Source organism: Lipotes vexillifer, unplaced genomic scaffold (genome assembly GCF_000442215.2).
Source record: "Lipotes vexillifer unplaced genomic scaffold, Lipotes_vexillifer_v1.1 scaffold505, whole genome shotgun sequence".
Taxonomy (NCBI): Eukaryota; Metazoa; Chordata; class Mammalia; order Artiodactyla; family Lipotidae; genus Lipotes; species Lipotes vexillifer.
This window is the reverse complement of record NW_006785581.1, coordinates 1,766,734-1,791,747: the sequence shown is the minus strand read 5'-3', so window position 1 is coordinate 1,791,747 and position 25,014 is coordinate 1,766,734. Positions and strand designations below refer to the sequence as shown.

At 42.4% G+C, this 25,014-nt stretch overlaps 1 protein-coding gene across 3 annotated transcripts in view; it reads right to left on the bottom strand.

Annotated features, from left to right (window-relative positions):
* Positions 1-25,014, bottom strand: part of NELL1 (neural EGFL like 1) — an 881,356-nt gene that overhangs the window by 660,436 nt on the left and 195,906 nt on the right. For all 3 annotated transcript variants that reach the window (XM_007457631.1, XM_007457632.1, XM_007457633.1), the window contains 4 exons: positions 22,672-22,806; positions 21,716-21,818; positions 13,304-13,377; positions 5,192-5,291 (listed from right to left, as the gene is read on the bottom strand). In XM_007457631.1, the coding sequence (XP_007457693.1) occupies positions 5,192-5,291; positions 13,304-13,377; positions 21,716-21,818; positions 22,672-22,806 (412 nt within the window). The remainder of the gene's footprint in view (positions 1-5,191; positions 5,292-13,303; positions 13,378-21,715; positions 21,819-22,671; positions 22,807-25,014) is intronic.

Here is a 25,014-nt window from a genome sequence, read left to right as displayed (position 1 = left end):
AGGATGGGCCTACTAGAGACAGAGCTCTGGATTCTCACAGGTTCTGTCTTAGAAAGCAATTGGTTTTTCTACAGTAGTCAACACTTAGGGGTCTTCCAGTCCAAGGCAGCCTGGTCTTAGTTTCAGGTCTTCTCTCTGGGGCAATGTGCCTCCTGCCCAAGGCTCCCTGGGCCTGGATCCATTGCGGCACTTTCAGGAACACAGAATTCAAGGGCTCCCTGAGACTGAACTCTTCTCCAAATGCCCTCTGTTTCCAACCTCAACAGTTGAGCCTATAGCCCTGTCATTCCAGTGCCCACTGTGGCCCACGGCTGCAGGTATTTTGATCAGATTCCATCTATCAATATGCAGAGGACCTGACCCATCTATAAACTATGTGTTCCTCTATACAGGCACTAGTTTACCTTCTGATTAAGTGCCTCTTTTACAGATCTCTTTTCATCTCAAATACACTGAAAGCCTCTAAAACCATTTCAGTTACGAATTCATCTAAGATGAGGAGGAGGTCTAGAAAACAAGAAAATCATGCCACACCAAGACTCTTTGGGAGGAGTTAACTGAAGGGCATAAAATCTTAAGTAGTACAAATAATTGTCTCAACTAATTTCAGCCCAGGCCAGATGACAAGGCAAGTGGGCATGAATTAAAATTACAGATAAACACACTGGGAACAGATGTCAGAAAGAACGTTTTCCTCAACACTGAAAATCTTAAACATGCAGCCAAACCCTCCAAAGTCACTGGCAACACTGAAGATAAAATTAGAGCCAATTATGAAGGGAATAAAACCCTAAGGAGTGTAGCAAGAATTCTGGGATGAGCCAAACGATTGGTGTGTTTTCCTGGAGCAATCCTGAGAAGACACAGTCAAGTTGGCTTTTGTTCCCCCTTCAACTGAGAGCACTGGCAATTTATGAGCAATCTTCTTCTGCTGGGGCTACATCCATACTTTTATTACTCCTTCCAAGGCAGAAGCATAGATGTCACTCCAGTACCCACTCCCCTTTCTCCACCCTCGTGGCCTTACGCTTAAGTGGACAGGCTCCTGCTATAGCCATTACCTCAAGGTAATGATGAGGGTAAACAAATTTCATGCTGCCAGCACAAACTGTCCTGAGGCATCAGAAACAAACTGCACCAGTGATTAGGGCTGTTCTGGGTAGTGCAGCTGGTGACTGAGACCTTGGACCCCAGCAACTGCAAAGTGGCTTCTCCCTGCCAACGTCTAACATCTTGATTCTTTTTGCATGTGTCTTCCGTAACTGTCCTGCAGTATCCTGGCTGCAACAGTAGCCCTGTGGATATAACTACCTGTTCAGCTGATGACCTTCATTTTTCTCTGAAGGGTAGAGAAATTAGTTACAGCATTTGTCATTACCCAAGATTTGAAGAGGCAAGGTGTCCAAGCACCGAGTCTGGATATCGGTTCTGCTGATACAATGAACGGTATAAATCAGCCAGAGCCTGTTATTCTTAACTCGAAGGTCTTAGGTCTGATTCCCACAAAGAGAAAAACCCAGTATAAAGCTATAATCTGCACCTCTCTCCTTGAATGGAAGCAAGGCGGGGAGGGAGCTGTATCACCATACCACCATGTCAGAAAATGGGCATGACTCAGTGTAAAAAAAAAAAAAAAAAATTAGCTTCATAATCAAGCCAACATGTTAGGTCTTGAGGAAACAAGTTATAACTCTGCAAAATGGGTCTTAACACTATCTCACAGATGAAACAGAGCCTTCAGCTGGTACTGAAAATAATTTCATTCAGTCATTGACATGAAAACGACAGGACTATTCTCTATGGGAGGAACATATCTTCATCCCTCCCTTTTCTCCTACATTCAAAGAATCGATTCATAAAATGTAATCATTAGGGCTTCCCTGGTGGCGCAGTGGTTGAAAGTCCGCCTGCCGACGCAGGGGACACGGGTTCGTGCCCCGGTCCGGGAAGATCCCACATGCCGCGGAGCGGCTGGGCCCGTGAGCCATGGCCGCTGAGCCTGCGCGTCCGGAGCCTGTGCTCCGCAACGGGAGAGGCCGCAGCGGTGAGAGGCCCGCGTACCGCAGAAAAAAAAAAAAAAACAAGCGTTATTTTTTCCAAGTTGGAGAGCTTTATGGATACTATTTAATCGACCAACAGGGGGCAAATAGCACTGTCTGTGCTTTCTCAAATTCCAGTCTAAACCTAATGAAAATAAACCTTGGAAAACTTCAAATCCCCAATCAGGCATGAGAAAGGTTTTGACTCAGATTTCTGAGAGATGATACTGAGGGGTGATTTCCCTCAGACTAAAGATCTGACACTCCCAGTAAGACAAAGAGAGATGATAAATATGCTAATTGAAGGGCCTTCAGTACAGGTATTGAAAGAGGCTACAGCCACTTCAGTGTCTGTAATCAATAATATCAGGGTGGCAGAAACCACACAGCTGAAATCACACGCTGTGCTCATCCCTGAAATAAGTATTTCAGGTCATCAGTTTTACCTCTCTCTGTTCGCTCGCTGCCTGCCAATCAGGAGACAGTCTCAATCCACAAAGCAAATGGTATAGCCTCGCCATATGCAGGATAAAAATTAGTTTACACAGATATTGAGCGTTTCTCATCTTTTCATTACTTTCTGGTTTTGAGGGGCAAGGAGGAGGGGGAAAGAGAACTGAATAACGTGCCTTAGAAGAGGCCCAGCGGGCTTTCCCAGGCTAATTAGAATCAAAACTGTCCAGCCCCCCTCATCTTCCAAGACTCCACTCAGAAAACACGAGCACAGAGGAAAAGGTAAAAGAAACAGAAGTCAAAGGGGAAAAATATCTCCCACAATATTGTGAGAAACTCTTAGGCTACTTTTAAGGACGCTGTTGGGAAATAAATTGGAATTAAGAGACACAGAGCAAAATTCATGGAGAGCATAGCTCAAGACAATGGACCTCTGAGCGCATCTGGATGGATTTTTTTGTTATCATCACATAAATTTTACATTTTTATGAAAAAGAGAATACCCCACTGCCCAGACAAATATCCTTTTCATTTCCTGATTGTCCAATGTGCAGAGCAAGTCCCAGTATGTGGAAAAGTGGGCTGAATGTTCTGGGCTCCTCTCTGCTATGGGTCAACAGGAAAGGAGGTAATGACAGTAAATGGTGCTGACAAGGGCTTCAGTCAAAAATAATGCTTTTTTCATTCTAGGGTCTGAATTCTGAGATAGGAATAAATAGGAGAAACCTAAGAGAATCCATATACCCAAATGGTTTCATTCAACCTGCTTCTCAGGAAAAGAACCTCTCCACCTTTTCCCTATCTCTTCTAAAGACATACGTTGGTTCCTGTTAAAACACAGACTTGCCAAGGGACATAAATAACTTCCTCACTCACACGCGCCTCCAAGAAAAACCATCAGCTGCTAAATAAAACAGCTGGTAGTTTCCCTGCTGAGAAGGAAGCAGGTGGGAGGAAGAAGAAAATCCTCAACTGTACAGATTGGCCCTGGCTATGATCGCATCTATGAAGCCCTATTCCCGCCTCCCGCTTTTCCCTCAAAGCTGACTTAGCTTTGGTAAAAGCCACCAGGTCGCTAGCAACAGGAGACTTAAATGAGTCAGCTTTTCAATGAGATGTCACATCTCTCAGCATCTTCATTGGTTAAAAAAAAAAAAGTTTCTGCATCCCTGAGAAGTGCTAGCAGAAGCTGTGGTACCCAGTCTGTTGTAAACTGGGTCACAGCAATGAAAATCTTCTTGAATTTCTGTGGGATAATCAATGATCCTGCTCGAATGAAACCATAAATCAGAAAGGATTTACATAAACTGAGTCCCACTTGGCATCTTAACAAATATCAAGGGATGGATTTTGCCTTAAATTTTAAGACCTACTTAACAACCCTATCAGTTACCAATAAATGCATCCCTCTGAAATTCCAGTCAATCTTTAGTCTTTCTAAAGCATCTGAGCTGCAAATACACTTGTAGCCATGAAAGCAGATAAATCAGGGGAGATACTCGGACGGCACACCACGAATTCTAACAGCCATTTATGGTTATCCAGGTACTAAGTTTTCCTGGGAATTTTTACCAAAACACAGCTCTCTTAGACTAACCACAAAGAGAAATCTCAGCCCAAGCTGAAAACATGCCATATCAGAAGGTACTAGAGGAGGGGTCAGCGAATTACGAGCTGCCACCCGTTTCTCAAAATGAAGTTTTAATGAAACACATCCACTAATTTATTTACCTATCACCTCTGCCACTTTGTCAATACAACAGCAGGGGTGAGTAGTTGCAGTGGAAACCTTCTGGCCCCCGAAAGCCTAGAATATCTACTTTGTAGTCCTTTACAGAAAATATCTGCCAACGCTTGTGTTAGAGAAAAGACAGAAAAAAGTAAGATAGGATACAAACTGAGCTAAACTGTTATGCTCCTGGCTTCTTAACTCTAGAAGCTTCCAGGGTAAACCAAAAAGAATCTAACTCACTGGATATGTGAGAATGTGGAGAAGACTGTATGGTGGGTAGAGGTTTAAAATAATAGCAATGAGTTTAACTGGACGTTTTTTTGTAAGATTTCAAATCAATTTTAGATTCTCCTAATCTATTTAATTCTGCCTGGGTGAGAAGTTTCAGAGAGGAAGTGATATTTGATCCAGAGGATTTGAAGAAATAAATTTGGAAAAGAGAGGAATTTCAGGAATAGGCAGCAAAATAATTTCTGCTCGTACATTAATTAGCAGTTAAGTGTTACTTACTTGAAGCTTTTTTCCTTGCAGGAAGTAAAAAAGCAGTATATAAATCTATGAGTAAGGATTCAGTGTATGTCATTCTCTGGCAGATAGGGGAATTGGCCCATGGAAAGAGCTGATAAGAATGTTTCCCAATCCCACTCATGAGAAAAAAATGCAATAATGATGCAGGAACTATTATTATTATAGGAACCACTGTTCACTGAATATTTATCACGTGGTAGGCATGATGCTAGGTGCTTATGCATTATCCCATTTAATCCTTACAGCAGTCTTAGGAAATAGATAGGATTATTACCCCAGTTTTACAATTGATAAGACTATAACTGAGGACAGTAAATAGCACATACACATATCTAAGTAGCAGAGTTTTGGACAATTGTTATTATCATCACACTAGTCAGTAAACCTTCAATCCCTGCCCTCCATCTCCACGCCAAGCTCCATCGCCAAGCCCTCTTACCTCTGCAGACACTGCAGCACTGATTCTCTGGGAGAATGTGATCCTTCTCTGAGCAGTTCAAAGGAGGGCACGCTTCAGTAATTTTTACTAGAACTCCACCCTGCAAGCCAAATAATCAGGAAACAAAAAAAGTTCATATTTTTAGTTGCTTATCCAAACATAAATGCTCATTGTTAACAGCCTGCAGTGATAACAACCTACAATAATTAACAGTACTCCTAGGAATCCCACGATAATGACAGAGTCGCAAATTAAACGGATGAGACTCCTGGAAGAAAGAAGGTCAATTTCCCTTTCTGTATCAGAAGAGCCTCAATTTCAACAATTGGGTTTATTTTCTTTTTTGTTTTTTGTTTTAACAAAGGGGTTTTGAGTATCTTCTATATAGCAGAATGTCACCGGCAGTGTAGAGCTGGTAAATTTTTAACAATTGACTATTGCATGGGGGAACCCTAAAGTTAGCATTTGCTGATTTCTGTGGTGTCAATAACCGGACATTGTGAACTACAAACATGACATCACTGACCACAGAGTTGGGAAGTTATGTACAATGAGCTCTCATGAGCTTTTATGAGACAGCTGTGGCACTGCCCTGGATCACAAGTACTGTGAACCCAAAGATAAATAAGACCTCTTCCTTGGCCTTGATGAACTCACAGTTTGGATGGAGGGAGAAAAAAAAACTCAAACTAGAAACCATAATACAATACAGTAAGTCCTAAAAAAATGTGCTCTAATTATGCTATGGTAACGCATCATAGGAGAATAATTAATTCTGCCCAAGTGGGGAGAAATTATGAAGAAAATGCCACATTTGAAGGAACTAAATAATGGAATAAGGAAGAAGAGACTTTCCTGGCAGAGGGACCAGCAAGGACCAAGGTATATAGGTACGATGAACTGAAAGTGGGTCAGTTAGATGAGCACTAGATTTTCCCTGGAAATAAATAAAATCACTTACAATAAAATTTTAAATATTTAGCAGGTGAATCTTTACGACCTCACTTCACCAAAGGTCCTCTTTGTTGACATCACTAGCATCTATATTTAGTTTCACCCTGAATTTTTAAAGTCAGCTCAATAGTTACTATAAAAAAAAGGTTTGAGAGTCCCTTATTTTATCTAAAATGTTAAGTTTTTTTCTCCCATTCTTAACAGCATGGTTAAGTCAACCAAGGAGCAAGCTCATTTAAGTCCAAAAGGTAATTCTCAACACAGATGGGAGAATAGGATGCAGCTGGGCCACCAGGAAGGATAGGGGAGATTCTGAGTTTTCCATCTCCAAGATATGCTGTCATTCCAGGGTTCCCTGGTTTGGCAGAACTCCCATTATATCAGGCACATCCATTTGTAAATATGAACATAAACATAACTTTAAATGTCAAATGTAATTTAATTTCCAACTACTCATCATCTGGATTACTGGCACCATGGTTTCCTCTCCTTTCTCATAAATTTCAGCCAAGGCATTGCTTGTGGTGTCTTTTGTTCCCTTTTGCTCTTCATTTCTTGATCTGTCCCAAGGCATCTAGATCTCTTGCTTTTCTCCTATCTTAAAACTGGCCCTAAGATGCTGAGAACTGATCCTGCTATTCGCCCACGGTCCCCGTTTCAGCTACATTCCACTCTCACCCCTCAATCCAGGCCACGCTGGATGGCACCTGGCCTCAAGAGCTAGCACCAGTCTAAGGGCAGTATGCCTATCAGTTGTACCTCAGCTTTTGCAACAGGGAATCAAACCGATTATTACAAACCAATGGATGTTAATAACCTCACTATCAGCAGCATAAGCTGAATGCAAAGGAAAACACAACGCTTAATTACTTACCATTGCTGCCTCGACTTCTATCCTTCAATATTAATGGATTTATTCATTATCTACTGCCTCCTTGCATAAACATGAATGGTGAACTCTGTTGGATCCCTTTTATCAGTTCACTGTGCCCATTCGCCAACTTCAAATGCCTTTCTGCTAATGGCTCATCTCTCAACCCTCAGAGGGTCCCTTTGGGCACTGGAGCCACTTTGCAAGGAGCCAGAAGTTACCTACAAGTTCCACAACCCCCAGCCCCACGGCCCAGAGCCAGTGACTGACAGGCATGGGAGGTTCTTTACTTCAAGGGGAGACGATAGCTGAGGTACGTTCAGAACCCCGGGTGAATCAGGGTACCTCTGACCTTTCAGCTAAAATTGCACCCTTGCTGAGCTGCCTGCCCTGCCCAAGCCTGCATGCCCACACCCCTACTTCTTCCTCCCAGGAGCACTATCTTAATAAATCACTGTACTAAAATCCTGAGCTCAGGGTCTGCTTCTAGCAGAATCTCAACCAAGACGAGATAAATTTCACTCTTGCTGTCAAAAAATTAAACTGTTAAAAGAGATTATCTCTAGGTGGTGAGATTCTGGAGTGATTTTCTTTTACTTCCTTATATTTCCTTCCTTTCTCTATAGTCCAAATTTTATATCTTGAGTGTATATTTGCTTTTATTTTAAAAAGCAATATTAAAAACACTACATTTGTCATTGAAATCTAAGGTGAATGTGTTTTTGGTACATGGGAAAGATCAAGACTCTCATTTTGCAATGCTTTGGACATGAAATGTTTGTAAATACAAGTTAAAAATCTGCATGCAGTAATATCTCTTTGGTGGCTATCTGAAAACATTTAAAACCCCTATCTTTGTGTCATGTGTCAAAAAGCTTCAGCAAACTGCTTCAAATTCTGTGTATTTTAAAACATCACTACTGGGCTTCCCTGGTGGCACGGTGGTTGAGAGTCCACCTGCCGATGCAGGGGACACGGGTTCGTGCCCCGGTCCGGGAAGATCCCACATGCCGCGCAGAGGCTAGGCCCGTGAGCCATGGCCACTGAGCCTGCGCGTCTGGAGCCTGTGCTCCGCAACAGGAGAGGCCACAACAGTGAGAGGCCCGTGTACGGCAAAAAAAATAATAATAATAAAATAAATTCTTGAATTTAAAAAATAAATAAAAATGCTACAGAAGGCTTTTTAAAAAATAATTACACATGAAAGTTTCTCTTTTTTTTACATATAAAAGGTTGCTTTGACTACTGATTAAAGCAGTCAACAATTCCAATCAACCTTTAACATATTTAATGAGTAAGACCGAAATTCCAAATGTTCAAAGAGAGACAAACCCCTTTACATGAATTTGAAAATATGAACTGTGATTACAGTAACATAAGTGCCACCAAATCCATTTAGTCCAGCCACATAATTTGGCACAAACCATTTTTTACTTTATTTTCAAACTCTCTCTAATAAGTATCTGATGATTAACATTTTTAAACCTTCCTGATTGTGGTATGTTATTTTATGACCTTTGGAACTCTGCATTGGTGGCAAAATATAATTCATCCATTCTTTCTCATTTAGAGTAACTGTCACCATGTCACTGATCAAATATAAACAATTTCAAGTTCTTTACTAATCACTATGCTTCAACCTGAATTTCTAATACCATATGAAACTCACATCTTTAAGTAAAATTAAAAAAATGTTGCTAGCCTAAAATAATGTCACAGGGCAGCAATAACAAAACAAACAATAACACAGGGCAGCAATAACACAGGGCAGCAATAACACAGGCAATAACACAGGGCAGCAATAACAAAACAAAACAGTATGTTAACTTCTGGAATCACTTGGTGAAAATATTGAAAACAAAAGTTTGTTTCTTATCTAACTGGGGTTGCTGAAGCTTTGAAATGATCCCAGGAAAATGAAACGCATGGATCACCAGGCAGCCTTTTGTCAACTGGGGATCTGCATTTGAACCACAGAACATGTGGCACATATATACAATGGAATATTACTCAGCCATAAAAAGAAAAGAAATTGAGCTATTTGTGATGAGGTGGATAGACCTAGAGTCTTTCATACAGAGTGAAGTAAGTCAGAAAGAGAAAGACAAATACCGTATGCTAACACATATATATGGAATCTAAGGGGAAAAAAAAGTCATGAAGAACCTAAGGGTAAGACAGGAATAAAGACACAGACCTACTAGAGCATGGACTTGAGGATATGGGGAGGGGGAAGGGTAAGCTGGGACAACACGAGAGAGTGGCATGGACATATGTACACTACCAAACGTAAAACACATAGCTAATGGGAGGCAGCCGCATAGCAGGGAAGCAGCCGCATAGCAGGGAGATCAGCTCGGTGCTTCGTGACCACCTACAGGGGTGGGATAGGGAGGGTGGGAGGGAGGGAGATGCAAGAGGGAAGAGATATGGGAACATATGTATATGTATAACTGATTCACTTTGTTATAAAGCAGAAACTAACACACCATTGTAAACCAATTATACTCCAATAAAGATGTAAAAAAATAAAAAATAAAAATAAAAACATCTTTAAAAATTTACAGCTGAGGCTGTAACCTTTTATAAGACTAGAAGTTTATGTGTGATTTTATTAAGATCAGTTTGAAAAAAGGTTGACCTCCCATAACTTACAATATATTATTGCACAAGTTTGCTATTTATGTTTTCAAAAGGTATAATCAATTCAGTCCAGTTATGGGAATGGGACTACATATTGACACACCAAGCTAATAACAGGAAATTAAAATCAAATTATAGTCTTAAATACAGTGTAGGCAAGTTACAAACACTGTCCTCCAAATGAGGAACACAAACAAAAGCTGGGAAACTGTTCCCAGACAGACTAGGAAGAAACAGTTTCTCTTCCTAAATTCAGAGCATGCATCCATTCTTGTCATGCAAGCAGTCTAGTGACTATGACCTGTCATAAAAAAAAAAAAGAACACAAATTATTTGAGTAATTATTTGCTCAATTCTCCCAAGGTTAGCACTTATGCAAGACCATTTTAGATGTCTAGGAGAGAAGTTAGTTCATCACATACAACAGGTACCTTAGGGCATTAAGGCTTAAATCTTGCAAAAGGCTGCCCGAGAGAGACCCGAGGCCTTCTCATCCTACACCCGTCACCCTCTCTCCCTGCTGACCACGTCCATTAAATGTGTCCCAAAGCTCTTCTCTGGCCTTTTATAAATGCTACCCTTTATCAAGGGAATCAATGAGCCATAGCCTGAGCAATCTGGTATTCTCAGATAGACTGAAAAGTGATCATTCAATCCTTCTGAATCCACCCTTCTACAATTCAATAACGCGAACTATTTTCAAGCAAGTCTAACACCATCAGGACTGGCAGTAGAGAGGCTAAGAGAGGAGCCCGTAGATTCAGACCACACAGGTTCAGATCCCAACTGATTCCTTTACTAGCTATGTGACTCTGATCTTGTGTGCCTCAATTTCCTCATCTGTAAGATGGGGATGATAATAATGCTACCTACCCCTACCGAATAACAGGGTTATTATGAGGTTTATATTAGATAAAGTTTCAAATGTTTTAAATAGTGTCTAGAAAATACTAAATATCCAAGATATGTTAAATATTATTGTCAGTGAGGCTTCCCTCTGTGCATAAAGTATTTAGTAAATAACTGTAGAAAGACGATAAATGAAGAAATTAATGACTTTTTAAAAGATGCTGAAATTATTCACATGCACACAAACCACATACGCAAAGAGAACAATCTGTCTGCCCCAACTTCTTCCTAAGTTATAAAAACCATAACAAAACGAAAACAGTAAAAGATGAACCAGAGCAAGGAGAGTACCTACAATGTGCCAATAATCATGTTAAGTACATTTCCAATATGCTGGCATGTAAGTCCACACCCATATATTCTAGAGGTCTCAGATGGTGTCTGCCCTGATCCTCTCGGCTGGTAACAGGGATGGAGTCACAGTCGTGACCCTTGCCAGGGTCACCCACTACTTCTGTCTAATATGTAAAGGAAGTTGCTAGTCGTGAGTGACAGATGCAGGGTGGATCCTGGGATCATCAGCAGAGGGGGTAAGACTGCCTCTAGTCATCCCAACTTCCCATGAGGTGGAAGAAAAAAGTAAGGGTTTTAGAGTCCAAATCACCTTCCCTCCCCCAGAAGTGAAACAATCCACAGAGAACGTGACATCTGCCTTATATTCAGGGAGGACATGTGTGGTCATGTGGAATAAGAAAAATAGCTCACACGTGTTGAGGGCTTACTTTGTACCAATGAAGTCCTTCACATGCTTTATCTCATTTAATCCACCCACCATTCCTATGTGGTCATGTCCCAGCTGCACGCTGGGGGCCACCCACCCGCTTCCCCACTCCCAGGTTTGGAAGCTCCCATGGTTGATTGAGAGATCACGAAGCCCTCACTGTCACACCATCTCTACCTCTGCCACAGACTAAGGAGTCCACCCCACAGTCCCCACTGACGCAGAAGGACCACCACACCTGCATACCCGCCAGACTGTCCAGACCCATGGAATCTCTGCCATTCCCAGGGGCAGCCAAGAAAGAGCGAATTGGAAACACAGTGGGGAGGCTCAAAGGAGTTAACTCCTGCGGTAGATTCTGGCCAATGAGAGACAGGAGACAGGAAAGAGCCTTCCTTCCCCCGAAGCTCCCCAAAAAGAACCAGATTCGAGTTCCCTGAGAGTTTCAACGTGTCTCTAAATGCCTCATTCCCCTCAACCTTTCAAATACACTCCTTTCTTTTCTCCAGGGATGTGACGAAAAGCAAATGAAATGCCACAGGAAACAGCACTTGGAGAGATGGTCTATTCTGAGACACCGTAGTTCCAGCCAGCCTCCCTGGAGATGCCCCTCAAAACCAGGCCTGCTTCGCTGTGGGGCAGTGGCAGCTCCGGAAGGCACCTCCTTGAATTTGCTCTCCCTCTCTTCATTCTTTCCATCTGTCTCTCACTCTTGCGTTCTAGGACAGCACCTCAACCAAGTAAGTGCTTGGCTAGCTCCCACACTTCATCCAGCACTTTGCTCAAATATGACCTCCTCCGAGAGGTTTTCCCGGACCATCCATCCCCACCTCAAAGCTCTCTACCCCTTCAACCTGCTCTGTATTTTTCATAGAATTTGGCATCATAGTTGACCCTTGAACAATGCGGGGGTCAGGGGCGCCGACCCTCCACACAGTCTAAAATCGGCACACAATTTATAGTCAACCCTCTGTACCTGTGGTTCCTTTGTATCCACGGTTCTACATCCAGGGATACAACCAAGTGTGGATAGTGTAGCACCGCAGTATTTACTACTGGAAAAAATCCGTGCATAAGTGGACCCACACAGTTCAAACATGTGTTGTTCAAGGCTCAGCTGCATCTTGTATATTTATTTGTTTATACCTTACTGTCTGTCTCCCCACCAGACTGCAAATTCTATGAAGACAAGGACGTTGTTTTGTTCACTGTTGCACACCCAGAATCTAGTACCATGCGGGTAAGTAGCAGTTGCTCAATGCATGTTTGTTGGTTTTTTGTTTGTTTTTTTTTTTGCGGTACGCGGGCCTCTCACTGTTGTGGCCCCTCCCGCTGCAGAGCACAGGCTCCGGTCGCGCAGGCTCAGCGGCCACGGCTCACGGGCCCAGCCGCTCCGCGGCATGTGGGATCTTCCCGGACCGGGGCACGAACTCCGCGGCATGTGCGATCTTCCCGGACCGGGGCACGAACCCGTGTCCCCTGCATCGGCAGGCGGACTCTCAACCACTGCACCACCAGTGAAGCCCTGGGTTTTTTTTATTATTATTATTGAAGTATAGTCTTAAATGAGATCTATGGTTCTACACAGCTTATTTTGAGAAATACACGGGATGGGGCAGGCAGGAGACAGGCATTGTCTAACATCGTATCAGACTCTTAGGAGCGGAAGTGGCACTATCCACAACTAACATCACAGACTAATTGCCCCAACACCAAATCAAAACCTTCTCTCGGGGCCACCTGACAACCTCCCTGACTCATGGTAGCTGCTAGCTCCCTTCCCCCTTCTCACTTCCTTCCCTAACAGTCTTTCCCAAGGCTACCTGATCCACGGCTGACCACAGGCTAACCACACAATGACAGTGGCTGGGAACCCCACAGCCAGGACTCAAGCCCACCAGAGAGTCCTTCCCCTCAGTGATCCACTCAGGACAATATGCTGCATTCCAGACTCCTACCTAAAGCCCGCATCTCCTTCTCTACAAGTAATGGGGATCATAAGATTGAAACTTACTCTGCATTCCCGACAGCTCTTGGTTAAAATCCGCTGGCCTTCTGCAAGGACTTTTCCTCCATAGATACATTTTGCTGTAATAAAACAGAAAAACAGTTCAGACAGTCATGCTATGCAACAAAATGACCTCAGGGGCACCATCCAACTCCAGTAGATTCCACAGAATATAAATGCTCTCATTCTAAGCAATGCAAAGCTCTTTGCATGTCTGGAAGTAAGACATGGAAATAGGTTGGGGATAACTGTTGAATCCCCTTTCAGACTGTCATCTCTATTATGTTTGCCAGGAGTCCTTCACACCAAGCACATACAACTATTTCAATGCTGCAGTTGCTGAAGGAACTAGAGAATGAATTGATGTGGTCAATGTTAAAACAAGGAAGAGGTGGTTGTCATCACCGTGGAGTATAATAGCATAGCTTTGATTCAGCTACTCCAGCCATAAAACAAATGACTGGGTGAGAGCGGACTTGCATATATACTCCACTCATCAGGACCTCAGTCACATGCAGAAAGACACCATTTTTCCCCCTTGTGATCATAGGAAGCGCATGTCTTTAACTTAACCGTTCCCAAGAAGCTCAGAGACAACTAAGAAATACAAGTGAGTAAAATGCTCTATCAAAATGCACTAGACAGACTGCCTTTGGAAAGGGAAGCTGAACAGGCTAACAGGGAGGGCAGGAAGGAGAGACAGGCCTTGGAAAAAGGTTAACAGAGAAGCATAAATGCTGACCCACTTTTAAGCAAGTGCAGAATATGTTAATTTGATATGACCCTAATGTATCTCTGCTAAATTCTCCAGCCACATCCACAGGAACAGGAAAGCAAAGGCCTGGTCACTCCCTCTCCGCACAAATGAGGATGCTTTCAGCCCTAGTCCTCAGGTGAAGCAGAAGTGAAGACACGCACTCTAAGAGATCTCCACCACTAACTCACTGTCTTACAGAAAGCACCTCATCTCTCAGAACCTCCATTTCTCTATCTGTTAGAAACAGGTGAATTCAATCTGGTAGTTTCTTAATTCTACAATCTTCGGACTCATGGAATGTTCAGGTATGTAGGGACCTCAGCAAACAACTCATCCAACTCCCTCTTGTTGACCACAGGAAGAGGAAAGCCCAGAGACACTGGTTTACTTAACATCACGATCCCACAGTGGCTACTATGGTGTGCAACCCAGATCCCCCTCCACGGCTAAAGGTCACATTCCTGAAACTGCCAGGCAGGTGATGAGCAAGAGCTCTCAGCTGAATAGTGATCCGGGACTTGCCCTTGTCCAAAGTCAAGGCGCCTTCCCAGCACAGCCCACATCCAATGAGTGGTTGATGAAGATGTTGCAAAGTCCTGGCCCCTTGCCCCAACTCAGGATAACTCCAAGGGTCATTCCAGCTCCACAACTCCTTGGAGAAATGGCTGAGGCATCTGTTGTAACTGCACTGCAGTTCAACCTCTCCTTCTGCCCAATCCAGCTTCCTTCACTATTTCATTCGCACCCCAGAACTGATCCTGAACTTCCTAATAAAGTACAAGCAAATCTCCATTTCACAGTCTGTTTCTTCTCAGAACCTGCCCTGCAACAAACAGCACATACCTAACTCAAATCTGTGCCTCTCTAGTATCTGCATTCAGTGAATGGCACCAGTATCCACCCCTAGCCTCCACACCCACCACCCATACCCCACCGCCTAGGGCCCTTCTAACCCCTTCCTCTTACTCAGCACCGTGTCCAATCAGTACCCAAATCCCTGCAAAGCTCCCTCCTTGTTTCTCAAGTCAACCCACTTTTCTCCATTCCCACCACCTGCCCCCAGGTGCTACCTTCACTCAGGCTATCCCTCCTCTTTAGTCTACCGGGAAACTTGCTAACTTGCCTCCTATGCTCTGGTCTAATCCTACCCAGTCCTTCCCCATACAACAGTCGAATACATATTTTAAGTGCAAATAGGACGCTCTGCTTTAAAATCATTATGAGTCACTCATGCCCTCAGAATATGGTTCAGATTCCTGAAGTCAGCACACAAGGCCAACCCTGTGCGTTCACTCTCCCTCCCAAACTCCCCAACATTCACACCTCCACTTCAGACTCCAGCCACGCTCTGCTTCTGGGATCTGCATATACTGTTCTGCTTCTCCAGAACACTCAGCCTCATCTACCTGCTCCTGGTAACCTTCCATCCTATATACCCATCAGTTTCAACTTAGGCCTGACTTCCCCCCAAGAAGTTGTTCTTGACCTCTAACACTGGAGAATTGCCCTCACTTTGTGTTTGTGTGGTACTCTGGACCTCGCCCTAACAGAGAAAATATCACATTTTACCTCTGTTGCCCCCAATGAGGGTAGGAACTATGTCTATTCATAACTTTATCTCTAGTCCCAGGCTCAGTGCCTCTCTGGGCTTATCGTTAGTAACAATTTTAGAATTAATGAGCCTCCTTGGTAGCAAAAACCAGAGAAATTTGCTGATTCCCAGATGAGAGTTCTTTCTGCTATTCAATGCTATTCCAAACTTTAAAAGCAGACACCAAGGTTTTCAGAGCAAAACCATCAACAACAAGGTAGAGAACCAATAAACATTTCTAGATAACCCCCTTCCTCACTTCATTTTAAAAAATGATCCCCGATCACCTTTTATGCCTCAGTTTTCCAGATAAATCAGTTGACTCTGACTCATGGGTCCTAATGATTCCCCTATTTGCTTGCATGGGGAGACCATACCTCCAAGGGCCTGAAATTCCTGCCTAATAAACTCCCACACTCCCAAACACAGCTGCTGCCAACTTGGCAAAATGGCTTGCTCCAGAGTGACAGTTCTGCTAAATACACGGCTGTCAAATCTGCCATCTGTTCCTTGGCCCAGGGTGCGAAGCAAAGAAATAGACTTTCCTTCCTTATTTTTGCACCTTGCCACCCCCATGATGTTAGGATCACACTTGCTACCCTGTCTGAAGACATTCGCCCGATTCCTCTCATCCTCTGATAGACACTCACCCCAGAACTTCGATATGGAGACAGGAGTGTCTTACTGTTTATATTCACACCACACACGGGGACACATCCATCCCTCAAATCTACCAATCTGGTATAAAAATTAAATGTCCACTGAACTTCACGTCTTCACATGTCAGGGTGCCTTAGGGGCTGCAAATGACATCAACATGATGCTGTATACCTCAGCCATTCACAGCCTTAGTACTGACGCAAGATGCATGGACGATTACAATATCAGTATCTCCAAAGTTATCTCAGGACAGCTTTCAGCATCACCACTGGAGGTCACAAGAATTTCCCCTGCTTTCTCATCCTCACCCCACTTCTCTGACGATGGCCTTCCTTCCCGGCCCCACTGTATGCCTAACACCAGTCCTCATTATCTAACCTCTTGATCTACAGCCAAAAGGCTTATTTTTGATATCTGGGAAATTCGAGCAGAAGGTAAGTCAGGCTCCGATGCCTGTGTCTGGGGCATTTGGGATGCCATTCCAACAGCTTTTAGTATGAGTAGAAATGTAAATGGATACCTGAAGCCCTTCACATCACACTGGGGACATGCAAACGAGACCATTTCACAGTGTCCGACGATGAAATTGAAACTCGGCACCAACACACACTTCTCCACGATGTCAGAAACAAAGGTACCGGGGATTTACAGAAACAGTTATGCAGTTGTATCTTTTTGCACCCACAGACACCTGGCCCTTCAAATCCGAGCCTGATTTCTCTAGTGCGATGGATGGACACTTTTGCCATTTGGGTGCACACTAAATAAACAACCTTTAGGCCCCACTTGGCACCCCTGTCAGATGTGGATGTGAGGTTGCTCTGTCTTTATTTAGGGATTTGCACCCTGCACACACTCCAGCCATCCCTTGGCACTCAGCAGCTGATAACATCAAAATCAACACTCTGTGTTACACTTTAAAGGAGAGTGGCAGAGCAGAAAAGCTCAACACCCAAGGAGCCATCCTCCCGCGGTGAGCTCGTTCACAGACCCAGCTTCAGATACCACCTCTCTGAGCATGACGCCCACGTCAAACTGGTTGTCCCTCAGCCGTCTCCAACTCTCCTACGCCGAACAGAATGTATTGCTCCTGAAACCGTTTCTTCCACCTGCCTTATTTCTGTTAATCACACTATGAGTCTCCCACAGGCTCTTGTTCGAAACCTGGCAACTTCTCCCTTACAGATGCTCTGTTCCTGATTCATCTGTCTAACGTTAAAAAAAAAAAAAAAATGCTTACGGAGTACCTACCCTGCCCCAGGTCTTTTGGCCATTGCTCAGCTTCATCCCTTCGTTTCCATGTCCCCCGGCTGTGCCTACCTGCCTGCCGGCCTCATCACCTCCACCTGCAAATGGGCCTGAATCCCACATCCAGCTCCCTGCCTCCAGCTCTCCCCACGCAGGGGCTTTTATCAAAGCATTTCTCTGATTATGCCACAACCCTGCTTCAAAAGCTTGCTTCTGAGCCCCCCAAACAAACGCTGTGTTTACTTCCATGATTCTGCATGTGCAATTCCCTTTGGCAGGTGTGTTCTTGCCTACCTTGTCCACATGGCAAACTCCTATTCATTTGTCAGCACCCTACTCAGCTATTCCTTCCCCTATGAAGTCTTCCTAACACACACACACCCAAGTTTCTGATGGAATTAATCACTCCCTTCTCTGTGCTACCCTTGCATCTTACATAGCATACATACTGCACAATACTCTGTTGTAATGAGATGGGGCATACATCCCCCTGGACAGCAGCGGGGAGAGGAGACAGGTTAAAAGCATTAATTCCGGAGCCAGACTACCTGGGTTTTATTTTGGCTCCACCAAGGCTGAGAGCCCTTGGACAAGTTAGTTCTCCTCTCTGTGCTTTACCTCCTCATCTATAAAATGGGGATCACAGTGGAGCCTATGACTCTAGGTTTTTGGAAGAATTAAATGAATTAATACACATAAAAAAGCTTAACAGTGTCTGACATAGCATGAATGATCCACATGTGCCCGTTGCTGTAACCAGAGGAAAGAACAGAGCTGGGAGAGGAATTTCAGTAAGGATGACTGAATGAATTCAGTGGAATACAATCACCACCATCCAGCCCCAACCCGCCTTTGCAGCTTATTTCTACTTCTCACCTACAGAAATCCTGTTATCACCTAACAGACTATCTCCCTTTCCTTCTGCAACTCGTTTTCCTTTGCAAATGCTGTTTTGCATAGCTCAAGATTCCCTCTCCATCCTTTTCCTTCTCTCCCATCTCTGATGGTTCCCAAATCTATCTACCAAAAGGATACTAATTCTAGGACACCACTGTCCAGAGATTCTGATTTAGCAGGTCGGAGAGGGGCCCTGGGGCACTCTATCTTAAGAAGTTCACCAGGGGATTCTAATGTGTAGCTAGGTATGTTCAATTCCTTAAACAGAGCGGACCCCCAAGAAATGTTGGAGGAATGAGACTCCTGCACTACTTTCTGGACTTCCATGCCCATAGCTAAGGAATCCAGAAGGCTCTCCTGAGTCTTCCCTGATGCCTCCCAAAAAGATGGAGGAAGAGCCTAGTATCAGGAATTATGAAAACTGCCTTGCTCTTGGAGATGGCCTGATTTATTGGGGTTTTTGATCAAAATAAAGTACTTTTCTCAGACAGTGAATTGAGACTTAAACACTTAGACCAAGTCATTTCCTACTGCCACATGGATGCCCTCATCTGTAAGTGCTACAAATCCTTGAAGCCATGACAAGTGGATGAACACTTAGTAAACGAGCACACAAAACAATCAGCTTTTATGTATCAGCTCTTGAATGAAATCAATACTTTTTCTCAGAAACCCTAGGACACTGCCCCACCCAAACCCAGAGAGTAGCTTAGGAAATTTTATCTGAAAGGGACAACCAAAGGAAATATTTTCCATCCTCTACCTGATGTGAAAATATTTGAAAACTTCTGTATCTTTTCAAATTAGAGGGGTTTTTTCTGCTTACTTTTATTTTTAAAAACATCTTTATTGGAGTATAATTGCTTTACATTGTTGTGTTAGCTGCTGCTGTATAACAAAGTGAATCAGCTTTACGTATACATATATCCCCATATCCCCTTCCCTCTTGCATCTCCCTCCCACCCTCCCTATCCCACCCTTCTAGTCTTTTCCATATATATGACCAGGAGTGGAATTGCTGGGTCATATGATAAATTGAGTAGTGTTCTTAAGCATTTATTTGTATTACCGTTTTATTAAACTATAAACATCTCAAACTACCGATCAGAGCTGCTGAGAAAATTCATTCTACCTAGCTAAATTGCTATCAATTCCAAACAAAGGCAAAAAGCACACTGATGGTTTAGCTAGCTCATGTATCAGCATCTTGGTAAAATCGGGTAACTTGCTGAAATGTTTTTCAAAACTTAATATTCTCCAGTAAATTAGAATAAAGAAAAATGACTATCCCACACATTTCTAGTGAGAGGATAACTGGATGATATATATCAAGGACCTTGAAAATGTCAGTCTCTTGGCCCAATAATTCTACTTTGGAGAATTCTATCTTAAGAAAACGTAAAATACAAAAATGTGTCCTCACAAAACATATTATTGAAGAGCAATTTATAATAGTGAAAAGTGGGAAAACAACCTAGTTATCCAACAATTGGGGAATAATTAAATAAGTTACGCAACAGCCAAAGAGTGGAACACTATGAAGCTCAGTAAAATGAGGTTTATACAGAGTTTTTTAAAGGACAGTAATACACTTAAGTGATAATGGTAAGTCCGCAAAGTAGGTTAAAATTATCTGCATCATAAGACCTCAACTGTCCACAAAATATGTTTTAAAAAACGAAATCCACTACAACTTCAAGAGTGTTTGTTTCCAAGTGGTGGCATTATGGGTGATTTTTCCATCTTTACCTTTACGCTTATGTGTTTTCAAATGTTACATCGCTTTTACAAGTAGACTATCAAAAGCTTAACACAAAAAACAGCTGAAGGACTCACCTACTCCCATGTCCAAACAACAACTGCCAAGAGATAGCATTCACAGATCTATCCACAGAGCTCAAAATAACAGCTTAAAAGTACATCATATTGTTTAAACAAATTCCTAAGTTTCTCAACTTTTTCCTCTATTATATTGAATATATCAAGATAGAAAAAAATAATCTATGCCTACTAAAAACTATCTTTCCATCATGGAATCAAACTATAATCTCAACATCCGGGCCCCTGATCTATCTGTATTGTCAGACATGACTTCCAAAAGCACTTAGAATAGAAATAAGAAAGTTTCTTTTAGATCAACTCTGCATAAGCCCTCCAGAGTAATGGGTGTACCGTGCCAACCATAAATAGAAGACATTTTCCAAAGCTCCTTTTGAAAGAGTATAAAAAAAGATTGGGCTGATACAACAGACCAGCTATCCCCACTTCCACTATCATATTAGGTGACATGCTATTCTTGACAAAAAACTAGACCACTGTGTTTTGAAGACCTAGTGATGATGGTGTTTTTTTTGGTAGAGAAATGGTCTTGAAAATTATCCATCGGATGGCACATTTCTAACCTAAACTCTCCTTTTTCAAAGAAGAGCATATGGTTTGATAAAAAGACTATGAGTTTTGTAGCCAGACAGAATTCATTTTATATCACACCTCTGTCACTCACCAGTCTTGCAAACTTGGTAAATTATCTTCCCCAAGCTTCCTATAAAACAGGGATAAAAATAATCCCCACCTAAAAGATTGCAGTGAGGTTTCCATAAGCTAATAGAATGAAATGACCTAAAATAGTAACTGGCACATACCAATCATTCTAAATGACACCTTTTACCCTTCCTGGTTGTCTCAGTGTTCATTTCACCATTTCATTTGTAAGAGGGTCCTTTGTAATACAGAGGGAAAAGGATTTTTAAATCATTATATAATTTGGACCAACCAACTCTGAAGGAAATTGTTCCCATATTTTAACTGAAGTTCAATCCAGAAGTTCCTAACAAAGGCCCTTTAATAACAGGAAACCTGGCCAAGACCTCAGAGAGCGGAAACACAGAGTGTGGCCCTTGATCAATCAAAATGAGGGGACCAAAGCACATGGAGCCTTGGAGTCCTGACTTCGGACAAACTCCACACACTACCAGTTGTTTGACCACGGACAAGTGACTTAATACTTGTGAACACCAGTGTCCTCTACATAAGAATGTAAAGAATAATAATTAAGGTTGATGTGAGGATTAAAAAAAAAATAGCCCATGTAAAGTGTCTGCACGTCACAAGTGATTAAAATATAGCCACTCTTATCATACACTTATTATTATATCAACTGCTAGGACTTCCTTTCATCAATGTTAATCAATTGGGGCCTGAAAAATAGCAGAATAAATCAATCTCGAAGCACAGAGGGCCACCCTGACCCTCAGTTAGTACTCACGTCGGCAGACCTTACAGCACTGGCCAGCAATGTGCACGGGGAGGCAGTCTGGAGAGCAGTTGAGGGGGGGACAGGACATCCTTCGACATTCCACAGCGCCACTCTGAGGAAGGAACGACAGGGAAAGGAATCTCAGCAGAAGTGACCTCAGCAGCAAAAAGCTCACATTTCTTCCCAGAAGCCTCACCAGGGAAACAGAAGCAGTGTGAGAAACTCCCAGTCCACTCCAGGACCACAAATAAAGAATTTTCTCTAGCCCAAATGAACCCATGCTACCTCAGTTACTTTTCTGATATACATCACTGGCTTTATTCCACCTGCCCATGTGGACTAAGTAGATTAGGCAGAAAACAGAAAAGCCTATTTTTACAAGAACATAAACAACACCTTTTGCAGACCCTGTCAACCACTGTTGAAGCGTTAACAATCATTTTGTATTTTTGCAGACAAACAATGGCATTCTTCAGATAGTTATCAAATAATTTCAACTGAACTGGGTTTCCATATTAATTTGGGGGTGCCTCTTGTAATTCTCTGAAACAGATCAAATAGTACATACAAATAATGCAAATAATGGATAACATGAAAGTCAGGGGGTCCTGCAATTCTCTAAAACAGAAAATGGATACCTCATCAAATACAATGAAAACACCTAGAAACTAATTAAACCACCTTTTTAAAATGTATTATAGCAGAGAAAAGTTGTGAATGAACCATTAGGTTGTTTGAAAACCAAAGGAGTCCCTTCCTCCCTCTCATACTCTAATCTCGAAACAGTAAGCTTCTTAATCATGTTAGATCATATTAGAGTGTGTTGGAAATTAAAATCTGCTTTCTCTTGATAAGTATTTGTATTTGTAATGACACTTTTCCAGCTTGCCTTCACAATTGCGCCAATTACTAAATAGGCACAACTGCCCTCTTAAAACTGTCCATTTAGGTACAAAGAGGCTTACTTTGCATGTGCAGTTCCTGCAGTGATCACCATCAACCCAGGAGTCTTGGTCTCTATAGAGCAGTCCACTCACTTGACAGGTCTTCTCACAATGACAGTTTTCCAATTGACTAAGTCTTGTCTCTGCATAGTTCAGCTGCAAACAAGAGTTACTCCGTGTAATTTCTGTAATTCAACTGCATTGTCCTAACAAAGCTAATCACAAGCAGAAAAAATAAATCCAAGCGGGAGGAGGAAAAAAATGCTCAAAGCAGTTCAATGATTCTTAGCCAGATCTGTTTTTCGAAGATTTTTCTTTTAATTTCACACAAGGTAGAAGCATTCTAAATTGAAGACATATTGGCTCCCATGGTCTAATAAGCACCAAATGAGCCATTAAACTGTATCTCAGGGACCTCATGGGTGTTCATCAACGCGTGTGCTTTCAGCTCAAACTCACACAGAAACACTTGTAATGAATGTGTTCTCAAGGACTCGTTACAATGTTTACAGGAGATCTAATCAGCAGCTCTTACAGCCCTTACAGCAGCTCTTACAGCCCTTACATTTATCTCCCGCAACCCTATCCCTGTTCTTCACACACTAACCAGAGTGTCATGGTTTACAAGCCGGGAAATCACTGCTTCCTCTTTTATGAAAAATTCTGGGAAGTCATAGGCAGATCTTATTTCTCCCCAGCTCAGGATCCTCCAGATAGAATGCCCCGGAATCCACTTTGGTGTTCAGACAAGTTCAAGAGAGGCAACCGAACCCCCAGGTGAGATGAGGACTTTGTTAAAAAAAAAAAAAAAGAAGAAAAGAAAACCTTTTTCCTTTTTTTTAGGTCACCCAACTGCTACCATTAAATGTGGAATCTTAGAATCTCCGATTTGAAAGAGTTTATAAAGTTTAAATGACGTGACAAGTAACCCATTCAAGTGGTCACCCAGCCTCTGTTTGCACATGTACCTGTGATGGGACACTCATTACCTTCCAAGGAAAGCTACTTTTCTTGGTTAGCTCTGGATATTTGAAACGTCTTTCTTAGCTTGAGCTGTGAAATTTCTCTCCCTTCTTCCTATTAGACCTAGTTTTGCCTTGTGGCCCATCCTGAGCAAATCTAACCACTCTACAAACATTTGAGGTTATCCTGTCCTCATGCCTGCCCCTGACCACAGTCAGCCCCACCAGGTTCCCCTAACAGCTCCTCGTGATATGGTTCCAACCCTCCCTCTTGACCATTTTCCATGTAGGCAACTCCAGGTTGCCTTCAAAACTATGGTACAAAAAAACTTGAAATGCGGTGTGATCTCTCTGTCATCACATCCATACCAAGGAGTGACTCAGCCTGGTAGCAATCTCTTCTTCCTTTCTCCTTACATAGAGAAGGTCATGATAGAAGAACAAATACCACTTTCTAAAAATTCATCATACAGTTTCTTTTCCTTCTCAATCATACTCATATATCCCCGTCTTGAGTATTTTCCCCATACAGGAGATTGAATCAATTTTTGAGCCCAACTAAGACTATTTCGAGGCAATATTTTAGTTATAATGGTTGAACCTGGCTAATGACGACTTCTACCATCTTTCTACATTTTCTATGGTTCCAGTCCGTACATGCTCCTCTCAATTACTCATAACAGTGCTACTCTTTGGAAATGGAATCCACATGCAATTCAACCTTGGTTTTTGTCATTTATTCCATCTCTTGCTCTAAACTTTTGGACTTTCTCAAGAAAATTTGTTCCTCGTCTGCCTGCCATGGGTAGTACCAAGAGAAAGAGAAAAGAACAAATAGAATCCTAAACAAACCACATGCACTATAATCAACCCTGAAAAAACTGAGTCGACCGTGCCTGAAAATTAGCTTCCTATGACTCTCTACTATACATGATCTTCCAAAAATTCAAGTTACACTTAAATCTCCAGCTTAATCATAGAGCATCCAGAATTGACGGTAATTACGTTCTCTGGGAATTCTTTAGGAAATGCAGATAACATATACTTCCAAGAGTTTGGTGACACCAAGTACCAAAACCATGTATTGGTAAGAGATAATAAAAAGGAAGTGATAACTCATCACATATTATCTTTACTTCATTTCTATAGCCTCAGTAGTTCCCACATAAGGTAGTGATAGATATATGACCGTGGAATGAACAAGAAAGAGTTGAACTAGAAGGGAATCTTTCCTAAAAGTGGCTCAGGATGAGGAATCTGTTTGTGAGAGGAAAGTCCCTGTCTTACTCTGAAAGTCTGGAAGAACCCTAGTGTCTGAATCACTCCAAGAAGGGGACTTCTTAAGGACGAGTTCAAAAGGCTATTCTGTATCTATCCAAGTTTCCTGTAAATCCAGAAGCTT